This window comes from Anarhichas minor, unplaced genomic scaffold (genome assembly GCF_050575085.1).
Source record: "Anarhichas minor isolate MPS153535 unplaced genomic scaffold, ASM5057508v1 ptg000028l, whole genome shotgun sequence".
Classification (NCBI taxonomy): domain Eukaryota; kingdom Metazoa; phylum Chordata; class Actinopteri; order Perciformes; family Anarhichadidae; genus Anarhichas; species Anarhichas minor.
Window position 1 is genome coordinate 13,530,950 of NW_027466474.1, and position 23,514 is coordinate 13,554,463.

Consider the following 23,514-nt stretch of genomic DNA (forward strand, 5'->3'; position numbering starts at 1 on the left):
ATATTTCAGATATGCGGCACATGAGGGATCATAACAAGCAGCATGATTCATAAATAGGTACATTTCTTACAATAAAGTCGAGTTAAATATAATCATCCAATCGGACATTCGCTGGGAATACCCATTCTATCAATGCTAATTTTAATTTCTAACCACAAGAGTAAACCCGAGGCTTCTTTCACTCCTGCAGCTGCAGCACTTCACCGTTCTCGCAGTAATTATAACCGTTTCCCCCGCCCGCCCCCTTTCTACCAATTTCTGTCATGCTGCGAATTGCAAAAGATCCCGCCATTTCCATTTGGCTTGTAATTTCGCCTTAATGACCGAAAAATTGGTTCGCATGACAGTTCAAATCGCTCAGACACTCAACGGGCACATTAAATGAAGACGACGCAGGATTTTGTTTTGAAAAGCTTTATTTATAATAACATTTAAAAAGTCATCCAGGGGGGCAAGCGAATAAACAATAATACGATCAAGATCATTTACTGCTCTTGGCTTTGAGGTGGACTGAATACAAATGAATCAAACAGAAATTGCTTCAGTTTCAGTGTGTTTTTAAATGTGTTGGTGATCCGAGCACAGAGTGTAGGGAACAACAACGCGCGTCTCTCTGGTTCATACTGTCCACGGACCGGTCTCACCACACCGGCCAACATTTCCTGCGAGCTGCGGCACACGGCAAGAACACGCCACCATGGTGCTTTTCTAGTGTAAGACTGGCTCTCACGGGCCAATCGCTGCCAAGAACGGGTCACTTATAATGCTCCGTGTTCTGCATTAGAGAATGTGGATTTGGTGCAAATTGTTTTTAACTGTGTTGGACATTTTCTGCTCAATGATACTGAGGGCATGAAAAGTCCTGACTGTGCTGAGAGAGGTTAGTTTTCAAAAGATAAGGCAAATTAGACATTAAATTGGCCATTAGTTGGATCAAAACCATGTGGGCTACAATCGTTTATTTTTCAAATGTATTTAGCATTTTATCAGGATGTAAAATCGCACATTGGCGCAGAGATTAAGTTCAGCTTGAAACAAAGTAAAACGAATATGAGACCGATGACTGTGAACCACATACATCACTATTGTATTCAATAAATGCGACAAGTACTGAAGGAGACGCACAGAAATATGCGTGATTTGATAAAAGAGAGAAACAATAAATGCACAAAATTAGTAATTGTGCAAAAATATTTTCTTCTCCGATGAGATGCCCAACAGGCTGCGGGGCTTGTAGTCGTGCGTTTATCACAAAGAGGCCGCTCATTCACAAAACTTCTATAAGAATCTCAATCCTTTTTTATTTTTGCGAGTGAGGTTTAATCGTGTCATGTAGCACCGAGAAACTGACCTTTTTCTTAAGGATGAGTGTATCTTTTTTTTTTTTCAGGGAAATCAACGATACTAGCTTTGGAGACGTGTTGTGATAACTGACACATTAAAGTCTTTGACGCCAATTTCAATCACGGACGGCTTCAAAAAACATCAGTAGATATTAACTGAGGTTGATTAACCAATCTTAAAAAGATGGTAAAAAAGGTTATTTGCCCTCAAGTAGAGTGTAAGTTCCCAGGTCAGCGTTCAGTGGTTAGTCTGTGACGCAACCAATGCTGCCCCAGAATCCATCAGTCCATCCGTTGCTTCGCCCTTCAGTGGGACTATTGTTTTGTGCGTATCACGTCTCAAGATTCCCCCTTTTTATTCTAAACGATATCTACAATATCACACGAGCAAGGCTGCTGTCCTGCATCACACAAACTGCTTCCATCAGTGCGTTTGCTGGACTATTTCTTTGAAGTGATATGTTGGCCGTGAAAAGATGGTAGTTCAACGTCCACCACACGAGAAGGCATGAGGGTTGAAGACCAACGTCGGAGTCCGTGATGTCGACAAACACAAACGCAGTGACTATTTAGCTTACTGTTCCTTGAAAACACACAACATAGAAATATCGATGGCACGTTTATTAAAGTAAAAAAGAAACCCAGTTAAGCCTGTATTTGTTAGTAAATTAACTATACGTAACATTGCAGCTTCAACATTCCATGGAATGTAGCACTATATCAACACAAATCAATGGCAAAAAAAAAGAAAAGTGCATCACATTATGTGGCGTAGAAAACTCTAAGACTTGCCGGTCTCTTGGCGAGTTGGCCCAGGCACTCAAAGGCACCATCACTGGTGGTTTACAGGTGATGCGACCTACACAGACGCACAGCAGTCTGACCCTAGCTTAATTATATCACAACCATATCCGCACAAAGACATGTCGAACACTGTCGAGAGAGCCTGATGCGACGGTAGCGAAACACAATAACACGCTATATGGAGATAGGCGAGGGAGAAAGAAACACGACTCGTTATTTACAGCCGGTACACACACGCGTGCACACAGCGCTGCGTCCATCACCATACATCATCACACCGGCTCGTATTGTAAAGCAAAGCTGACTGCGTCTCCTCATTGCCGTCGTTTCACTTCACACCAGATGATGACAAACGGGCATCCAGAGAGACCTCCAGCAGTCACAGCAGCAGCTTTCATCCATGTGGAACTATAAATTATTGCAATATTTAATACTAAATAGGGATCATTTACGTTTATTCAATAGTATAAAATAAGCCATCGCCAAGGCCAATAGATGGTAGCAGATCAAATGTAAGTATTACAAGTAGTGCCCTTCAACAATATCCTAATAACTTTAATCCTGTGGTGTGCAAAGTCCTAAAAAAAAACTCCCACAAAGTGTGTGCTGTTGTTTGTTCTCACTCCAAACTAAGCTATGTTAATGCTGGTCTGATTTGAAGAGGCAACACATGGCGGTGCAGTGCACTGTACTAGCTTTGCTGATGCTGCTTGTTCATGATAAATAACAGTGACACCTAGTGCCTATTTTCAGCACCATTATCTGAAGCTGATTTAGCCGATCAACAAACAATAATTTAGCACTTTTGACCTAAATAATGAGCATCTTTGGTCAACCCTGTAGTTGTTACTGTTGCAGCAAGTCCAGCGTGTAATAAGAAAGACCTCTGAACCCTTGAATTCCTCGCTTGAAGAAAAAAAAAAAAAAAAAAACTTTGTAAGAAAGATAACATGCAAACAGCAAAAACCCAACTTTGTACAACTGCACTGTTTTTTTGTTTTGTTTTTTTGATAAAATCTTTCTGCTATAGACCCTTTTACAGCAGACGTCATCAAAGGTATGCGTGCACACGTTGGCAACGGAAGAGGCGTTTTGCCCCCAGCCATCCAGATGAGTTCGCGAGCTTTAAACATTGACTTAAAACTGTTGCCAGCATCCAAACGTTTGGTTGTTGCATGTTTTGGTTGTCAGAATCGATATTCCAACAGCAGACTCAATAATAGCAATAGTTATTTACCATATTTCAAACTTTAATTGGAAGGCTTTTACTGGGACACCTTCACGTTCCTTTTGTGTTTTTCAACGGCTGCCGTCACTGCGAGCAACCACAGACGCCGAGAGTCACCAGCTGACACGGTCACTCGTTAAACCGCAACACTGCCGACGTCTATGGCTGCAAGCTATTAAACATGTTGACTACCACTGGACTGTTTATATAAAAAAAAACCAAAAAAAACGATTTCGTTGCCAAACCGCGTGCGCACGCTTACGTACGTCCTCAATCTTTACAAACTGTAAAAGGGTGTATTGATAGACCAGGTTGATTTGGCATTGGGCTGTGACGTTAAGATTCAGAGGAGGCCCAACCCCAAACTCTGCGGTGTGGATGCATTCATTGGTTTCCACTGACTCTCGGCTAAGATGTTGTCACAGTACCACTGAGCTGTGGGGGTCTAGCTCTGAGAGAAGTACTCCAGGACGAGGCGGAGGTGTCCCAAGCGGTCTTTGAGCGAGGACAGGGACAGGACAGTGGTTTGATAGGCGGGGTCCAGCTGGAGGACAGACAGCAGCCACCAGCACCAGGCCGGACCGTTGGACGAGGCCTAGAGGGATGGTAAACAAAGGATTAGAATGGAAACCTGTTGGTCAGGACAATGCATCACGTACCACACCAGCCCATTAGCCTTGTTTTAGTGCGAATCACTTGACATTACTGTTACCCAACTGTGGTAGAAAATGTATTAGATGTGAAGAAATGGATGGTCACCGACACAGCAACAGGCTACGAGTAATTTTCAATGGAAGTCTGTGCGTCAGCCAATCATATGTTTTTGTTTCGCTCCGCTCCGTTCCATAGAGAAAACAGCCGTGGGCCAGTTCCCAGTACTTTTTTTTTAAAGCTACGCCAACAAGCGGTTGAGCAACACTTCAAGGAAGCCGGCCACGCTTTAGTTGCTTCTGTTGCTTCTGTTGCCGGTAGTGAGTGCATGGCATCAACAGTCCTTCACATTTGACATTCTTTATGTAAGCAGGCACTGGGTATCCAGAAGGTTAGATAAGATGTTGATAGTCCCGACTCCCATGGTAAAGAAGTCTGGGCCAAGGGTTACAAAACACACATTATTTTACAGCTGAGCGACTGTAATGTTGCTTTAAGCTTTTGGTACGTCTGTGTACACACACACACACACACATATATACATATACATGGTTCTCTGATCAGATCTGTGTCGTAATAAACGCATTCAAGAAAGGACAACTGGGGCTCATCAAGCTATTTATCTAAATGAAGAGTGACCTGAAGTTTTCCACATCATCTTTTCATGCATACTGTAATGTTTTGGATCTCTACATTGCGTCTTTCTCACCTTCCAATAAAGCCAATGTTTTCCATTGAACTGAAGCTACTTCCCTGTGAGCATCGTGTCTATTTTTACTGTTGTTGTTTCCACCGTGCAGTAATGGAGCTCTGAGTGCAGTTATTTTCTTTGTGCAGAATTACTTATTGAAAGCTGGATTTAGATATTTTTCCATTCCATGCTGAAATGAATAGACGAACGGAGCATGGATAAAACTGAATTTAAAGAAAAATAACAAGAAAATAATGACAGGCAGTGGTTTGTAGGAATGTTTAGTGTCCATGCTTATTAGCCACTAAATGCTGCTCTGGTCAGCAAGGAAACATTATGACTTCAGTGGTCCCTGGATACGGTGAGAGACATTTGTTGTTACAGTAAAAAGCCCAACCTGAATGTTTTCCTCCTTGTCTGGCATGGTGCCGTACTGTCTGTTGATCTGCTCGCGAATGCGGCTGCCGAGGCGCTGGTACCAGTCCTGAGCCTGCTGGTACACGCTGTCATGGAGGTGCTCCAAAAGCTCCAACTCGCCACCATCAACCTGGACGAGAGAAGAGATAAGAAGAGGTTGTGATATTTTCCTTGTGCATCTTCTTTGAATGTTGCTGTAGTTTAGCGATCCTGACCTTGAGGTCCTCCAGGTACTCGATATCAGCGGTGTGGTAGCCATCTCTCTGACTTCTCTTGACCACTTTGAATCTGTTGCCTCCCGCTGCGTCCACGTAGGACCGGCCATCGGCCAGCTGCTCCAGACTGTTGATTTCCAACATGCACCCATAGTCTGCAAACCTGAGGCAAAACCATGAAAGTCTTCAATCCGTAGTACCTTTTATTTATTAATGGGATTTTTGGTGTTTTCAGTCAAAACAAAAATGTAATATTCATCTTAGTCGAACAAAATCCAGATCATTTTGAGCCAAAAATGTATTCAAACATTTTATATTATGTGCGCTTTTTAGGGACAACTACCGTATGAAAGAATATGAGTACATACATTTTGTCTATTTTATAACCGTAAAGATACAGATACCGTTGCTTGCGAATCACTAAGTGATTAATCTCTCCAACACCACACAATGACTATGTTTACATGTGGGCTATGCTGTTATTATTCAGGTTTCAGGAGCATTCTTATGTGTACAGCGCATTCGGAATATGCTTCTCAGTCGAGGTTTTTACGGCACTTTACTACACATGGCCTCGTTCCTGTTGACGACTGGCTCTGTGTGTTGAACACAAACCAACTAGTCAGTCGTTTGCAAAGCTGGAGTAGAGATGCATGCCCTAAAGACAAGCCCACATTTCTGAGGAAAGCAAAATGACTTGAGCGGCAACCTGCCATACCACTTTTCCATCGTGGCTTAATTGACTTGATAAACGACTTGTTAGGCCATCGACCCGTCAAAACGCAGGCGAGAATGGCGTTGACGTGGGATTCACTGGTCCCAGTGATGAGGAGGCAGCTTGGGGTAATTTTACGTTAATTGGAATGTGCAGGGCTGCATGTAAACGGGAATATTAGCGGAATATTCATTTTCATTAGCAATGTAGACAGTTTATTAGGAATATTGTCTTTTTCAAAATAAGGGTAACAATTTGAATATTTGGTGCATGTAAATGTATTCAATAAAGCAGGGCTTCATGGACTTTAAAACGTGTTCAGAAGTACTTTTCTTTTTTTGTTTTTTTACCTGCACTGTCCACACAAAATACCTCATCTTGGTATAAGCTCAGCAAAGTGTCTCGTCACTGCAATTAATGTTAAAGAGAAAAGGGGAACTAATCTCACAAGAACTACTGAAACGTGTTTTAAACGAGGCAGACTTAGACAAACTGCATAATCAATATGAGTTTCAGCAACAAAATGCTTTCATACAACATTATTTTGCATATTTCAATATTAGTTTAGATAATAATCGTGCCTGATATTTAATGCACCATTACGACATTATGTACAGGGGAACGAGGAACACATATCTGGTGGAGGATCAAAATATCCAGCAGCTCTCACACCAGATTGGTGACCATGCTGCTATTTGCCACCCACTCAGGATCACTTCTGACTGATATAACTTTGCCCAATGGGCTGTCTGCTTGTGCTAGCCGTGCTGACGATCCCGTCAGGTTCTGCTAGCTTGCTGCAAAGCTTCACAGTTCGGTAAATGTCAAACACGGTCTCTCCATGCCCCGACACCTGTGTGAATGTACGGGGCCTTTACCTCGCTTAGTTCAAAACTGCCTATATTTTGATGCGGTTAACACATTATTATCAACCCAAATCCACAATTCTCAATTAAATAGGTTGCTATAGATAATTAAAACCAAAAAAAGAGTAAATTGCATACCCCTTGCCATGCTCATAGCAGCACATGCCAAACTGTTTGGTGCCAGTCTCCATGCAGCGGCGCATCATCAGCCGATATCGAGGCTCAAAGATGTGCAGGGGGCACGGCACTCCAGGGTAGGCCACCGTGCAAACAAATATAGGGATGTCCGTAGTTAGACTACAGAAGGAGGAGACAATAAATACAAATAAATAAGGGACAGAACTGTGAGGATAAGGCAAGGTGTAAGTTGCTAGAATGAAGTGTAGATCGCGTGAGGTGGGTGCGTACTTGGACAGTTCAGCCATCTCGGTGTCATGGACCTGTTTCCTCTCAGCCAGCGGGGAGGGAAAAAGGCGGGTCATGATGTCCTGAAGCAGAACTGTGGGGTTGTACTTCCTGTTTTTGAAGTACTGGGAAGAGAAAAGTGATATCAATCAGCCATAATAGCAACATTATGATGCTTATGAGCAGACCTGGGAGGGTTAGTTTAAAAATATATTCCGATACAATTACTAATTATTACCTGTTAGAAATGTAGACGGTAAACCTAATCAAAGTACCACAATATTTTTGCAATAGTTTGCATACTGTGTATGCCAGTAGATAAATGTATAAACACAGTTGTTACGACAGTACTGTTTGTCATAGGTGTGATCATTTGTCACCAGAAAACAAAACATAGGAGTGAGGAAGCAGGAAGTTCTCTCGGCCTGTACCTTTATGGGAATTAAGCAGATGAGTTGTCATCAAAATCAAGTAGGATTAGTAGAAAATATTCATGTTGTTAAAAATAGGATCTGGCAACCCATGGAGTTAAAAAATAGGCGTATGAAAGTGTCCGTAGGTGGTTACCTCTTGTAGTGGCTGTTTGCAGAGTGGACAGCGGAGGTTGTGGTCCAGACTCCTCTCTATGCAGTTTTTACAGAAGGTGTGACCACAGGGAGTAGTGACTGGCTCAAAAAACAACCTTCACACGACAGACAGAGACATACGTTAACGTCGAGTAAGGACATTCGTGCTATTTGCACAGCGGCCGTACGTCTGGTGAGTGTTTGTGCGCGTCTACTGTAAGCGCGCTAAACATTAACCAGCCAGAGAGGAGGATAGGGTCAACCTGATGTGACACCAGAGCAGACAGCGATGCATTATTGAGTCGAGCCAATGCACCGGGACACCCACCTAATGCAGAGAGGGCACTCAAAGTCCGACACGGTGAGAACTCCCAGAGCTTTCTCTCTGCTGTGACCGCTTTCACCTAAGAGACAGAAAAGAGACTTTTAAGCGCTGATGATGATTTTGCACCGCTGAGGAAGAACTAGTAATTATTATGTAATTTTCAAACCATCTGGTGTTGTGGTAAAGCTGTTTGTAGTGACGATGATTCACGATGAGGACAATTTATAACAAATGTGTGTCTGCGTGCGTGTGCGTGCGTACCCCTGCCATGCCCGTCGTCCCTCCTCATCATCATCTCCTCGTCCTCTTCCGCAGCCGGGAGGAAGGAAACAGCTTGGCAGAGGCTGAGGCAGCACTCGGTACCCGTGTCGTGCTTCATCGTTGGAACCAGAGAGACGCGCAGTTTTGTAAGTTAGGGTTTACTGTTGCATTTCAGCAGCTAACGGTTCTAACCAGACACTAGAGTGCACATGAGAGCTCACCTGGTGGGCCTCTCTCCCCTCGTTTCCCTCTCCGTCATCCCCACGTGGACGTTTGAGGCCCTCGGGGTGAGTCGGCCCCTGAGAGCCGCTGAGGCTGGTAATGGGGCAGGGCCCTTTCAAGTACTCGGACACCACTTGCAAGAGGCAGGACACCTCGTCCGGCACTGCCATGCCCTCCACCTCCAGAATCTGCCATTTGAATTCATGGCGAGATACAAATGAGTCACATAAAGGTATTATGATGAATGATCAAATCAAATGATAAAAAGCCATTGTTGGTCATTTTGGAATACAATTTAAGTTCAATGTGGATGTAAACATTGGATTCACTTTGCATGTAAAATGCATTGAACCTAATTTCTAAAATGAAAGATGTATTAAATTGAAATGACTGTGGAAGTTAAACATTTTTTAAGAAGTTAATTAGTATCAATACTAAGATTACAACCAGCACTACTAGTACTACTAATAAAAATGGAAAATTACAACAATAATTTAATAGTTAAATATACGTCTAAACATATGAACCATAATGTGACCTATAATGAGCAATCAGACAAGATTCCATCTATTCTAACCAACACATCGTTTATGGAACTGAGTGAATCGATCGACTCACAGATGAGCACATGATGTGTCTGATAGCAGTGCTGTGAGCTAATCGCTTCATACTGCAGCTCACACTCTAAAAGGCCAAAGTCTCCCGAGTAAACTTGTTCCTTGTTGGTCTCATCAGTTTGCAGGGGAACAACAACAACAACAACAAAACAACAAAAACGTGGAATTGTATCAATCTATACAAACGCTACCCTCAAACAAACCTTCTGGATCTGGCTCTTTGCAGGGACAAAGTCAGCTTGAAGTTTTAGGCAACGGTGGAACTGGACGAGGGCGTCCGTCTGCTGACCCATTTCCAGCAGCACAGTCCCTTTACGAAAGAAGCCCTGCACAAAGAGAGGACGTCAGCACAGCGCTGCCTGTATGGACGAATGAGGCGTCTAAAGCGCCTCCCTGCAGAGAACGCAACACTTCTACGCAACGTCATCAATCTGAATTACCTGAATTGCATCGTGGCATGATATAACGCACGGAGCCACCCACTGGCAAAATGACATTATGAAATAAGTAGCTGTTTGCATAACTTTGCAAATGACATAACAGCAATACAAGCGGAGTAAATGTCTCTAAAGGCCTCAGCTTTGCACACAGAGACAAGGTGTGTGCTGTTTACATGCATGTTACAAAACCAACCGACCGGAGGTCGCGGCACCACAAGGGCGGACCGAAGTGTAAAGGGCAAGCTTTACATATGGCACTCTTAATGCACGGCTTCAACCGATTGGTTCGTGTCTCTCACCTCGGTCCAGTTAGGACGAAGGCAGCAGAGGTAGTCGAGGTCTGTCAGAGCGTCGGAGAAACGCATCAGGCCCCAGTTGGCTTCGGCTCTATGCAGCTTCAAACTCTGATCATTGGGGACTAAGGACACACACAGAAATAGAAGGTAGGAGAGAGAGAGGGGGAGAAAAAGAGAAAGGGAGGAGATATTACTTGCAGAGCTGTGGCTTTAATGCTTCAATCTATTTACACGCCTTTCTACATACAATCATTCAACATGTAACGACAGGCTCGCAGCAGCCTGCATGCTGTGGTTCTGCTTGCTTTGAAACATGACGTGAAATCTAAACACTGCACAGCGGGCGTTTACTGATCCGCATTCAATGCTCTTTCTTAGCCACGTCCATTATACACTTTGTAAAGTTCAATTTATATAAGCTTTCTACAACAGTGTAATTACACAAGCCTAAAACAATGTTACATAAACTCACCGTTAACGTATCATTCACAAATGGGTGTGTCCCCCCCCTCCCAAAACAGATAGTCTTCGATGAAGCACCAGGTTGGATTTGTATACAGAAAAGTTCAAACTCGTAAAGTTAAGACTGGATTGTTACATAAGTGTTGCATGCTGGATTGTTACACAAGTGTCACGTTTCTGTTTCTGTTGATGTTTAACTGTTTATGTGTGGCGTACAAAACAAACACTCAAATACACCTGCGACACCAACATGTGGCAGGTGGCGGAGAGTCACTGTTACATAAAGATGTTGCTCAGGTCAAGCCACGTTTTGTTGTAAGGCCTTAATAATTACAGCCGGTGCTTAACAGTGCCCACATTATGAAATATTAAAGGAAGAAATCGAGGCACAACCCCCAAAACACTACAGTGTGCACACAGAGAAACACTGGAGACAGTTCACTGACCCAGTTATACATTCAGGTCATCGATAGCCTCAGACAGGGGATATAGTGAATCCCATGTCATCCAGATCTGCGCTTTGAAAGACACTAACTTATTTTTTCTTGACAATTCACCTCCTGCATCTCACTGCTGCGCACACTATGACTGTGTTCTGGGGAGCAGATCGGGACACACCAGCACTGGGGCCACAGCCCAAACTGTTGAGCAGTGCGTAAAAGTGGGACACCATAATGTCTGCCCCCCTTTATGAAAGTGTGCCCTTAGGTAACTGTTCGTCCCTAATTGACCTCCCCGCAAACAAACGTCTGCGATGCGACCGCCGTCTGCAGTGTTGTCCCTGAACGTGTCCCCTTACCTAAGTGGAGCCCCTCGCTTGCGATGCGTAAAGCTTCGGTGAAGTCGTTGGCTTTGAGCTTCTCCTGTAAATGGCACGTCGTCTTCGTCTCGCCGGGGCAGCACTTCTCCACGACGCTGATGAGCAAGACGTTGTTCCTCATGCTTTTCACCTCTCGTTGTTTTAACCTCTCTTTGCACGACGGGCATTTGGACGGGAGGTAGCCCCCCACGCATCTCCGGCAAAACGTGTGACCGCACGACATGGTCACCGGCTCGCACATCAGGAAGAGACAGAGCGGACACTCCAGCAGATCCATGGTGGATGGGTTATGTCACCGGTGAAAAAAAAAAATGAAAAAAGAAAGTCCCACCCGGTAAAGTGTTGCTTTTTTTTCCCGTCAAAGCGATGCAGATGGAGAGGCTGGTCTGTGTAATAGTACTGCATGGACCATTAACACACTGACAGCTAGCGATACAGTGAATTTGATCACATCCGTTTCTGTCTAACTAGGCTAAATTTGAGCTATTATCCTCACCTTGCAGATAAGATGTATCCACTGACACTGTCCATTTCTAACCCTAACTTCGTCTTCGGTTTGGGACTCCTAACGTCTTCCCCGTTCACGCACGCTGAATAAAACAAAACTCTCCCAATTCAACGCGCCGCTCTGAACTCCATAAACGCAACACTGAACCACGGCAGAATATTTTCCCATTAGTACTCTTTTCTTTTATGTAGTCGTTGTCTGGCTTTCAAACCCGCTGTTTCGATGTATGCACAGCCACAAAGGTGGGTTACTGTGTTAACACCATCACGTTACATAAATAAGGATCACGTGGCGCAGCAGCGCGCAGCCCTATTGGCTGAGAGGATGGCGTTCCGCCCTGTTGTGAAAGCAAAGGATGCAGAGTTTCGTAACATAATTTCTGCGACAAAAGTTCTTGGTTTTTGATATTCTATAGAATAAAAACATGTGATGGGTGCTGAGCAGGAGTTGATAGGCTCGTGCGTCTAGTGACTGGAGTGATAATAATTCAACTCAAGGGTGCAGAATATGGAAATTGCGCTGTCGTGGTTAAAGGGAATCCCAGCAGAGGATAATAACAGTCGAGGGGGCGGGGTTTCAGGACCTTAATGTGGACTCATTTTTCACTTACATGTGTGTGAAATAAAGCCACGTGCAAACATGGCAACATTGTGTAATGTCAGAAAAGAGCGTAAACGCCTTTGTAGAGGTGCAAACTGCATATGCAGGCTAAGTTTCTGTGCACAAGTGAGTGTATGGAAGTCACCCAGGGTCAAATGAGGCTTTCAGCCTTCTTACATTCACATTAAAGCCTGCGGCCTCTGAGGGCCACAAAGACACCTGTTAGAGCTTATTATAGTACATGCATATAGAAAGCCCAAATTTACCTTACGCAGCTTTCCCAAGCACATATTACTTAACAGACACTGAAAGGTTCCATGTTTGTTGTTTTCAATGAAACATTAGTTCTGTTCACTCTCTGCTACACAAGGACTAGACTTGGCGTCACTTTTCACTGGATTATTGTACAAAAACCAGTAAAACCGCCTGTTGTCACAGAAGTCATACAAATGGGTATATTTCAACATTGAAATTTACTGTGTTGCATTAAGGAAATTGGGATCCTTCTGAGGAGATGCACGCTTGGTAGAGTTGGCAAAATTAAACCGCTGCTGCTGCCGGAAGAAAGTGTTACACAAACACGGCAACAAAAGACGTTTGATATTGTTCTGTGAATCCATTAGAAGTAAAGTGAGGGAGGAGTGAGTCCATACATACTGACCTTCCCATGACCACTCTCTCTAGTGTGCAACGTGGCGACAGCTCTTAGATGATGTCTGAAATGATGGAACGTCAACACATAATGGGTTTAAATACGTTAGGTCTCTGTGGTATGAAGCAGTTTCCCTAAAAACATTGATGGGTTTAATGAACACTGGAGCGACTGCATTGCACTTCTACTGGAATTGGAAATGTCTTTATTGGTTTTATTAACAAAAACAGAAAGTTGGCAACCCCAGTTAATCTGTGTAATGTTTACCTTCTTCAAATATCTTCACAGGGACTGTTAATAATATCTACATAATGGTTGTTAAATAACACGGCATCCAACTCCAGATAGGATTTCAGGCCCAGTGAAAACACAGCAAACATTTTTCATACTTACTATGTACATACAGCATACAAACAGTTTAGGTGTAGAAAAAGAAACACGACTACTCAACAGACAACTTAAGCAATTTCATCAATAATACTGCACATGGCAGCATCCTTGTCCAACATTTTTTCCCTCTTTAACGTAGGGACGCTCTTGTCCTGGTGACCTGCTGCCATACAGCTGGCACCTGCCTCCTCTACATCCATTGGTTCTGTTTTGAGCCGGGGGGCCTGTCCAGAAGAACCAACAGTAGCTCCTGCAGACACGATCCTTGGCCCATCGCCAACGCCATCCGAACCCTCCATCTGTGGCAAGTCATCGGGTAACGAGGCAAGGCACCCCTGGATCATCTCCACCACCCTCTCCAGATGTTTCTGGAACCTCTCAGCTGTCTCTAGCCTCTGTCTCTTCTGCACCTCCATCATCACCCTCAATGTCTCCCTGGCTTGATGTGGCCTGTACTCATTTATCAGGTGGTGCATGTGTACAAACAGAAGCTTCAAGTCCTCCAGCTTCTCCTCGCGCTTGATACTGCCGGGGCTTTTGATAAGGATGTCCAGCAGGTCCAGAAAGTTCACAAGAATGGACATGTTGAGCTTCTTAAGCTCCCGTTTGTGGTCAAACTGCATAGGATGGAGCCTCTCAATGCCCTGGCTCTCCAGCGGCCGGATGATGAGTTCATCGCACTGGAACTGGTTGCCAAACATCATGTAGCTGTCTCTGATGGGTGGAGGGGCCTTAGGAGCCAGACCCTTGCGGATGTTTTCATCGGTGTACTCTTTGATGTACTGCATAGGTGGAGGAGGCAGGGCACTAACCTGCTGTGGTTCACCCATGATGCTGACCTGAAACAGTAACAAAAAATGTGAAAATCAGTTTTCTTTACCAAGCGATGCAAAACCAGTTCTTTGCTTTTTTTAATAAGAAATCAGATGCATTTTGTATGCCAGTTGTGAGTTTAAATAAACCACTTTAGGTTTCATCTATACAATTTTAGCTGTACTGTAAGTACTTAAAAAGCGTCATGTCTAAAAGCTAAAAAAAAGTGTTATACAAGAGCACACAAGTTGAGCAACACTCCAGGCCAATATGTCGAGAGTACAAGCACTCATTGCAAAGAAAGGCATCAGTATTGAAAAGTACTTCAAAGCAGTAATGTGTTAAGTAAGCTTCACAAAACCATACAAATGTGTTAAATACAACATGTCTACAACGTTAGCCAATTTAAATTTAGTCAGTTTCTACCTTTGGGGGGAAAAAAAACTTGAAAAGTTGTGCTTTTGCCGACAACCGAGGCTACATACGTCCGCTTCCATTCGCAGAAGCGGTAAGATCTTCCCCATAAAAAGTATGCATGAACAAAGTTAGCATGCTAGTTGTCAGACATGGTGAGGGCTAACGTAATGAGCGAGCGATGCTAGTTACGTTAGCGCCCAGTTAATGGTCCTAACAATTGGTGAGCACGTACTATCCATAACTAAAACAGTATTCACGTTGTCGAATGTGTATCTCAGCATACAACTAGATGCACTTAGGTGTTAGCAGAACCACTGTGGTTCAGAGGAAGAATGTAGCTAACTAGCTATGTGGCTAGTAGTGGGCTAGCAGTACCTCTGCTAGCCTCTGCTACCTAGCTTCGTTACGTCGGTAACATTGCCACAAACTAAGCGAATGACAAAAAGACAGCGACGATTCTACTACGCACCTCTTAAAACGACTCCTTAGTTGCTGAATGTAGACCTTAGATATGAAATGTCACAGAAATATCTACGCTCATGACTAGCTTAGCTCCTTCCATTCACTGACGTCACCGTTCGTCTCTGCTCCAATCCCATTGGCTGAAGTATACTCGTGACGACATGTGGTCGTGCGGATTGGGTTGTACCTGAACAACATACTAAAAACTGAGTCGTCTTAATATTTAGAAGCATGACAAACGCAGAGCCGGCTGGACAAATGTTTTTTTGTTTATCATGCCATGGTTGTCTTGTAGTGATAAAAGCGTGATTCTTATGGTGATGGTGGGATGCAACGTAAAAAGGTACGCTTCTTTTTACGGCATCATTTGTTGCTTGCTCATTATAAAACATGTCCCCTATGACAATAAAGCATTTATACAGTGACGTTAATTTAATTAGTTGTAATTTTTATGCCATTAGGCTCTATAAAATGTTTTAGCCAAAACGGCCTTCGTGTGAACAAAAACCTGGAATAATAATACGACCATTAATAATAATGACAATACTGCTACTACCACTACTCCTAATTATTATAGTGATAATACTCATAATTATTATTATAGATTATTTGAACACTTTTCAAGCAAAATGCACAAAATGTTTTCCACAGTTAAAAATCTAAAATACAATTGCAGAACACAACCATCATCAGCTACTTGAGGTATACAATTACACAACATTGTATCAGGTTTTAAAAAGTACAGAAATTAGCAATGTCAATTTATATTGTACAATAACAAACTGAAAATGTATTAGTTGTTAAGAAAGTCATAAAGTCAGTTGTAAAGTCAGTCATATGATACAGCCTCCAGTCCAACGCAGGATCATTTTGCAGACAGCTGTGGACATTATTGTATATAAAGTCCATCAATCTGATTTTGTTTAATCATGAAAACAAACAAACTTTCTACATTTTTATTTTTTTAATGAGATTGTAGATATTGAAATGCTCAAATTGGACAAGATCCATTTACATTTTTCAATTTTTATAAAGGGCCTGGAAGTTTATTTTGAAATGTCAAAAATTCGATTTTCTTTTTACTAATCTCATAATAGAGTGAATATGTGATATAACACTTTTACACCGTTCAAAATAATAGAAATATTAAATAGAAATAATTTTACCCCTATACTAAATGTTAAAATGTTTTGTTTTTTTAATCCTCAACACTGATTTTCTTCCATTGTTTTCCTTTTCTACCCTCTTTGTCTTTTTTTACAAAAGAAGGCCTTTCCTTCAGTGAAAATTGAGCCAGACCAGATGGTGGTACAATCTCATCCAAAATTTGAATGCAGGCTAAATTGTAGGAACAACTTTCCTGATGGTGGTGCTATTCCATGTCTTGTGAGAATGAAGAGTTTCAGTTTTGAACCCTCAATTAGAATCGGTCTCTATTTGTCTGATTATTGTAAGGTAGAAAGACAGAGAGACATTAAAAAAAGACACAAAAACGGAAAACATATCTCACGACTGCTGTATGAAATCAGAGACAGATATGAGTTTTAGCTTATGCTCTCAATATTTTGTGAAATTACCACCCCTATCAAGTCTTTACATTTTTACCAAAACTTTATGCCATTGTCAGAGTACAATACAAGCTCCATACTTTTGGTGGAAAATGTTCAGAAGTGCAGAGATTAAAGAATCGCCGTCCTATTGCTGCACACACTGGCTTATTGCAACATAGCTAGAGAAAGTACTTGTAAGTGCTTGTGTGTGTGTGTGTGTGTGTGTGTGTGTGTGTGTGTGTGTGTGTGTTTGTGGTTGTAAGCACAACCCACTTGATGCCGTAAGGATGTGGTTTACCTAGTGCAACAACTTTATGCCGGAAGCTCCACGGCTTCTATCGAGTTGTCATCCACTATTTTATTTTTCCCCGTCACTGCGAGGTACTCAATCTCTCTTCGTAAGACAAAAGCCTCCAGTGTTTTTCTGAGCGTTATTCATAGCTGTCACCATGTTCCCCAGGGTGATTTTAAAGGGAACTTTGATAAAAAAATCTCAACAAAAGAAGAGAACATCACCATGCAACTACAAGGAGAGGTTTTTTGTATTGGACACCCAAGACCTGAAGTACTCTGAACGCCGCCCAGGAGTAAGTAAATACGTAATACTCTATAATTTGATTTGAAATGATGCAATCTGGAGGCTGAGTCTGCAAACCTGGCCTCAGTGGAAATAACTATGATTTGAATGACATCCACATATAGCAGATATAAAGTTCAGATCATGTTCTTCCAGAGAAAGCCCTTGCTGAAAGGTTGCATCGAGCTGTCCAGAATCAAATGTGTGGAGATTGTGTGTAGCGATCTTCCCATACCATGCAACTACAAGTACCCTTTTCAGGTGAGGTTATACACAATAATGAAATATAGTGTTAGATACAGTAAGTCTAATGTATGATTCAGCATGTATTATAAGTGTGACATAACACAAGAACAAAAGCATTTTAAATACAAATGTCTCTTCAGGTTTTTCACAACAACTACTACCTCCACATCTTCGCCCCGGACAATGATTGCCGTCAGAGATGGGTCAGAGCTCTGAAAGAGGGTGAGCAATTCTACCACATCGTATGCACAAACAATGGTGGTGCAACAAATTATTGTAAAAACCCTTTTATTGTAATTCATGGGCTCGATATTTCAAACTATATTTCATTTATTATGCCCGATGTAGAGACGAAGCACAACAATTTGGTCACTAAATACCACCCAAACTTCTGGATGGAGGGAAAATGGAGATGCTGCCAACAAGCAGAGAAACTGGCGACAGGCTGTCATGTGTATGACCCAGTGGGTTATGGTTTGTAATATTTCTTCTCTTCTCCTTGTTTTATATATATATTTACATCAAGGTCACAAGTCTAATTTGTGTATTCGATTTAGTGTGACATCATTCATATGGAGAAAAAAACACTCAGGTAGATAACGTAAAGTCATGTTTTTCTAACATGTGCTTAAGGCAAATCTTTATCTGCATTTAATAGTGTCACATAACCAAGCAAGCTGGAAAATCCAGTGTGAATTTTTTGTACATTGTGGCTGTAACCAAATCATTCACTAATTGCATGTTTCTCATTCCACAGCTTCTAAAAAGCCACTTCCTCAACTCCCTGATCCAGAGGTAACACTTTCAAAGGCATATATAACGTGCTGTTGAAATATCATTGTTGTGTTAGTCAATACTGTTCAAATTGCAGGGTGTAGACAAAAATACATTTTTTTTGAGATTATCATTCTGTTGCTGGTACTGTATACACGTTTGGTTTGGCCACACATGATTTCACAGCTCGGTTTGTTGTATCTTTGCTCATCTCCTGCGATTGCTGTGCCTCCTCTAGAGCTGATGATTTCATGGGTGCTGTACGACATAATATGCTCATTGTTCAATCTAACATGACCCAAATAGCTTTGTGATTTAGCTTGTTAAGTTTAAGTAACTTTCTTTGGGGTGTTTACATCCGTTTTGTGTTTTGGCTGCTCCGTGCGGTGAAGCATTTTTTTGTGTTTTTAAAAGTGTTGCACACAGCATATATCGCCAAAACAGAAGAGTTTGATGGAATTCATACAGCAGAATAACATCCCTTATAGATTTTAGATTATTAGATGCCGTTTTCTTTTTTCGCTATCTCTGCCAGATGGGACTGCATGATGAAGAACAGAGCGTGGTCATCGCCCTGCAGGACTACAAACCGCTCAAAAACGACGACTTGCCCCTTCAGAAAGACCAGGAGTACACCCTGATCAACAGCTGCCACTGTGACTGGTGGGCCGTACGGGACGACAAGGGGTGAGGCGCATGAAGATCCCAGACTTCGTAACAACTTACACTGAAAATAATAGCACCTTTATATTAAGGATGATATGCGTATGAGTATACTACTAATGTATGTTTTTCCATGACCCCTTATCAGAAACACAGGCTTTGTACCCAGTAGGTACATAGCTGAAAAATCTGGCAACAACTTTCAGAGATTTGAGTGAGTGCTTCTCATCGTTAACATGTGGAAATTTGCAAATCTGTTTTGGCCTTTATACAATTAACTTATTTGTGGTTGATTTGTCTTCTCACAGATGGTACAACAAAAACATAACCAGAGGGGCTGCAGAGGATTTGTTAATGAAACAGGTAAAGGCAACGTCAGTGTTTAAATCCAGTGATTATTCGACAGAAAACATGCTCCTAATAATAATTCTGATGACAATTAGCAGGATGTTGCTCCTGTGCGAGGCAGTGCACTTTTGCTGTGACTGTGCCACCTACGGCAGTCTCGCATTTGCAAAGTGAATGCAAATGCACCTGCGCAAAAACGCGAAAAAATTGTTTCACAACCACAGTGTTTCCTTCCATGTTGAATTTCCTGCTGTGAAGTGTTTTGCTCGGTTTTTGCAAGTGGGAGGTAGAACAGCTGTCCATCATCTGTCACTCAAAATGAATGCTAGGACAGCCCTGGTATCAGCTGCATATCCAACCAACAATCAAAAGACACGTCTAACATGACAAATGTTTTGCTTCATCATGATAATATTATGTGGTTTTATACTTTTAGGGAAAAGAAGGCGCCTTCATGGTGCGTGACTCGAGACAGGCAGGAGTCTACACAGTGTCAGTCTTCACCAAAGCACCGGGGTAATCTTACTTCCTTGTTATGTATTTAGTTGGTTTGTTAATGACATATGATTAGTAGATAGTATGGTGCTAAACATAAATACATCTGATATACTTGATGAGCATGTTTATTGTTTATTTGGACCCCCATTAGTTGGTACCAGGGTCCATTTAAGAACAGCCATATATACACATTCTTTCACATTCATGCATACAGAGATACACTTACATCACCAACCTTGCCCCACCGATCCAATTTAAAACTGTCTAAATATTTACACAATAAAACCATGTGTATTGCTCCAGAATAACTATGTCGACACGCCTGCTGGAGCCTATGTTTAGAAGGAACGCGACTTGAAATCAATGACATTCTTCTCACCTCATGTGCTGCTGATTGTTATTTACTGTGAACATTTCCCACTTAAAATGCTCCCTTTGCTATCAGGTGTGATTCGTTGCATAAAAAGCATCTCTTTGCTACTTTTAGGTCCAATGGGGAGAAGAATCCAAGAGTGAAACATTATCAAATTAAACTGACAGAAACTGGTGAGGCGAGGTTCTACCTGGCAGAGAAGTACCTGTTCAGCACCATTCCTGAGCTCATTCATTACCATCAACACAATGCTGCCGGTAAGTGGTCTGGCTTACTGCATGCCGCTGTATGACAACACACACACACACACAAACATGTACTGGTTGCCAATAGGAAGTTCAGCTGATTAAACAGTTGAACATTGTAACAAATGGTTATTGTTATTTATTAAAAATGATAATATTAATAATAATAATAATAATAAATAATAAAATAATAAAGATAATAATTAATAATATATGTGTCATCTGTGCGGCAGGCCTGATAACTCGTTTGCGACACCCAGTATCTCAAGATGGAGGCTGCTCTCAGGACATCGCTGATCCCGCAGAAGGTTAGATGATGTGCTGGTTGAACTGGAGCAGGAAACAAATCAAAACTTGATGATTGTTTTCTGACCTCTAGTGGTTCTCACGGAGGCATGCTCACCCAGGATGCGTTCAGCACTCCCTGACAATTATCTGACCTGTTTGGTGTTGTGCAAGGAACCCGAAACTTTCATAATTATTTGATCGTCATCGATTAAACTGATGTTACCCTTAATCTCAACACAAGATTATCCGTGTTTGCTTCTCAACAGATCAGTGGGAAGTGGACCCTGAGGAGCTGACCTTGGGTCAGGAGTTAGGCTGCGGCCAGTTTGGTCTCGTGCTGGAAGGGAGGTGGAGGGACAGGAAGGTGGCCGTGAAGATGATAAGAGAAGAGTGCATGTCAGACGAGGAATTCAAAGAAGAGGCGAGAGTCATGATGTAAGTGCGATTCGTGAAGTTGCCTCGTGTTGGTCCGGGAAAAAACAAACCACTCTGCTTATGTGTGTGTCTGCGCGTGTTTTGCCAGGAGACTGTCCCATTGTAAGCTGGTCCAGCTCTACGCCGTGCGCACCCAGTGTTCCCCCATGTGTATGGTGTTTGAGTTCATGGACAACGGCTGCCTGTCAGACTACCTGCGAGCCAGGAAAGGGCATTTCTCTCAGGAAACGATGTTGGGGATGTGTCTGGATGCCAGTGAGGGGATGGCTTACCTGGAGACCTCCAACTTCATCCACAGAGACCTGGTAAACCAACAGATCAGAACTTTTGTACGATACACTTATGGATCTCCACTCCGTTATAATAGTGTATCCTTCCTCTGTTTCTCTGTCTTCTGCAGGCTGCCAGGAACTGTCTAGTTTCAAAGAACAATGAGGTGAAGGTGTCTGACTTCGGTATGACCAGGTACGCCCCTCACTGAATCTCTGAAATGTCCACCATGTTGTGTGGAACTTTTTAATCACACCTTTATTATGTTTGTATAGCTCAAAGTCAGCAAATGATGTCTCTGTATACCATAGGTTTGTGCTTGATGATCAGTACACGAGCTCCCAGTGCTCCAAGTTTCCCGTCAAGTGGTCGTCGCCAGAGATCATCAAGTACTGCAAGTTCAGCAGCAAGTCCGACGTCTGGTCATTCGGTGTGTTCATCCGTCTATCTCTGTGCCTTTCACTTATTTTGTGCGTTTGAGTGTCAGACTTGTTGTCTTTGTGGTCATACAACATCCCTCCTTTGACTTTTTTTTAATCATTTATATATTTTGAGAATGCACATGTATTGCTCACAGGAAAACAGCAGGTTTTGTTGGCTGGTTGACTACACATCAAAATCCTTTGTCTTTCCATGATAGCATATCGACTCTGGTGGAAACTTGAAGCTAAACGAGGCCGCAATGATTTGGAACCACTTTAAGAGGCAAACAAAATGATTGTAATTGCTGAAGAAAAGACAGCTTTTTTCATTTAATATATTTCATAGGTTTATGTCCTTGTGCATGTCTGCACATGTGCCAAAGACCATAAGTATTGGTAGCTCTTTTCATGGAGCAATGCCAACTTGTGGATATGCAGTGATCTCCAAGAAGTTAATAGTGTTGGGACCATCGCCAAAACAGGAGTTTAAACTGACAAGTGTGGTAAAAATAAATAGGTTTAATTACAACTTCTACTAATTAATTATTAAAATAATCCGTCTGAGTAATAAATATTGGACTGGACAAAAATAACAATGTGTTTTAAGGGATGGTATCTCCTTTTTTATATGAAGTCTGTGGACAATGCAAGACTGTATGTAGCTAAAAAGTGCTGCTGAATTGATGAGCACATGGCTCTATAGGCAGTCTATAATTAAGTCAACAGTCAGTCCTCTTACTTTGGATGAGGCTTGTCATAATCATTCAAAATAGTGTACGCAAAAGAGCTGACATGGAACGACCACAAAGATGCAAATGGTAAACCAGACACACAAGAACTGTTTTTGGTTTAACTGAAGGTGTGTTTATTCTGTAACAATCGGAGTCTTCCTGTTCTCCCCTGCTCAGGTGTGCTCATGTGGGAGGTGTACAACGAGGGCCGTCTTCCTTATGAGAACCGCTCTAATGGTGAAGTTGTGGAGTCCCTGAACAAAGGCCTGAGGCTCCTGAAGCCACGCTTGGCCCCAGACGCCATCCACCTGCTCATGGAGTGGTGCTGGAAGGAGGTGGGCATGATAAATGATTCCTAGTAGAGGAACTGCTGACATAAAAAAAAAAATAAAGACACACAATGTGCAAAACGACTTGCAATAACGCTTTTGTTTTCACATTCTCATTCTCAGAAACCAGAAGATCGTCCATCTTTTACTCTCCTCCTACATGAGCTGGCCTCCCTCTCAGACCTGTGAAGACAAGATCTGAGGTTGAAAACTATGAAAACAGCTATTTATTTTATTTGTTGATGTATTACCGATTGCTCGTCAAATGTCAGTGACATTGTCTTGGTTAAGATGATTACAAAACACAAGATAGTTTATTAAAATTCCTTGATTTTGCACTTTATCTGTTTCCTACTGTATCTCTGTATACAGTATATTCCTGAGAAGGCTCACACAGCTACTGCTGCTTACTGCATGTTTATATTAAAGTTTCAAATATTCTACAAGGCTTCTATACATTAACGGGTGAAACCATTGATAATAAAATGGATCCATTGTTGTACCTGTTTTCTTCAAACCGCTGCACAATGCAATCCTCTTCCGTGCTATTCAAGTGAACACGTAGCAACAAAACAGGTG

General features: G+C 42.2%; 3 protein-coding genes across 4 annotated transcripts; 1 reads left to right on the forward strand and 2 right to left on the reverse strand.

Moving 5' to 3' along the window:
* Positions 1 to 398: 398 nt before the first annotated feature.
* Positions 399 to 12,099, reverse strand: lonrf4 (LON peptidase N-terminal domain and ring finger 4). The gene is made up of 12 exons (XM_076103315.1): positions 11,324 to 12,099; positions 10,066 to 10,184; positions 9,530 to 9,652; positions 8,709 to 8,897; positions 8,488 to 8,599; positions 8,230 to 8,305; positions 7,903 to 8,017; positions 7,339 to 7,460; positions 7,069 to 7,227; positions 5,350 to 5,512; positions 5,115 to 5,264; positions 399 to 3,970 (listed from the first exon to the last, which is right to left on the reverse strand). The coding sequence occupies exons 1-12, from the start codon at positions 11,619 to 11,621 to the stop codon at positions 3,821 to 3,823; spliced, it is 1,776 nt and encodes a 591-aa protein (XP_075959430.1). The 5' UTR covers positions 11,622 to 12,099; the 3' UTR covers positions 399 to 3,820.
* Positions 12,100 to 13,286: 1,187 nt separating this feature from the next.
* Positions 13,287 to 15,333, reverse strand: med7 (mediator complex subunit 7). The gene is made up of 2 exons (XM_076103456.1): positions 15,194 to 15,333; positions 13,287 to 14,333 (listed from the first exon to the last, which is right to left on the reverse strand). Exon 2 carries the CDS (start codon positions 14,322 to 14,324, stop codon positions 13,563 to 13,565), a length of 762 nt encoding a protein of 253 aa, XP_075959571.1. The 5' UTR covers positions 14,325 to 14,333; positions 15,194 to 15,333; the 3' UTR covers positions 13,287 to 13,562.
* Positions 14,379 to 23,434, forward strand: itk (IL2 inducible T cell kinase). Of its 2 annotated transcripts, XM_076103454.1 has the most exons (18): positions 14,379 to 15,529; positions 17,197 to 17,323; positions 17,470 to 17,574; positions 17,700 to 17,781; positions 17,908 to 18,033; positions 18,317 to 18,354; positions 18,869 to 19,020; positions 19,145 to 19,210; positions 19,305 to 19,359; positions 19,781 to 19,860; positions 20,330 to 20,472; positions 20,694 to 20,768; positions 21,015 to 21,183; positions 21,272 to 21,488; positions 21,584 to 21,648; positions 21,765 to 21,883; positions 22,784 to 22,941; positions 23,059 to 23,434. In XM_076103454.1, exons 1-18 carry the CDS (start codon positions 15,462 to 15,464, stop codon positions 23,122 to 23,124), a joined length of 1,911 nt encoding a protein of 636 aa, XP_075959569.1. In that variant the 5' UTR covers positions 14,379 to 15,461; the 3' UTR covers positions 23,125 to 23,434. The 2 variants fall into 2 exon arrangements, with proteins under 2 accessions (XP_075959569.1, XP_075959570.1); XM_076103455.1 differs by lacking the exon at positions 14,379 to 15,529 and having other exon boundaries at positions 15,965 to 17,323.
* Positions 23,435 to 23,514: the final 80 nt, after the last annotated feature.

What these genes read in the sequence shown, in the direction of transcription:
- lonrf4 (XM_076103315.1), bottom strand. Translation starts at nt 11,621, where the DNA reads ATGGATCTGCTGGAGTGTCCGCTCTGTCTCTTCCTGATGTGCGAGCCG. An exon ending in AAGCGAGGGGCTCCACTTAG is followed by an intron (nt 10,185 to 11,323) that starts GTAAGGGGACAC and finishes GTGTGTCCTTAG; the next exon opens with TCCCCAATGATCAGAGTTTG. An exon ending in AGGGGAGAGAGGCCCACCAG is followed by an intron (nt 8,600 to 8,708) that starts GTGAGCTCTCAT and finishes CCAACGATGAAG; the next exon opens with CACGACACGGGTACCGAGTG.
- med7 (XM_076103456.1), bottom strand. Translation starts at nt 14,324, where the DNA reads ATGGGTGAACCACAGCAGGTTAGTGCCCTGCCTCCTCCACCTATGCAG.
- itk (XM_076103454.1), top strand. Translation starts at nt 15,462, where the DNA reads ATGCCATGGTTGTCTTGTAGTGATAAAAGCGTGATTCTTATGGTGATG. An exon ending in ACTACAAGTACCCTTTTCAG is followed by an intron (nt 17,575 to 17,699) that starts GTGAGGTTATAC and finishes ATGTCTCTTCAG; the next exon opens with GTTTTTCACAACAACTACTA. An exon ending in GTATGACCCAGTGGGTTATG is followed by an intron (nt 18,034 to 18,316) that starts GTTTGTAATATT and finishes CTCATTCCACAG; the next exon opens with CTTCTAAAAAGCCACTTCCT.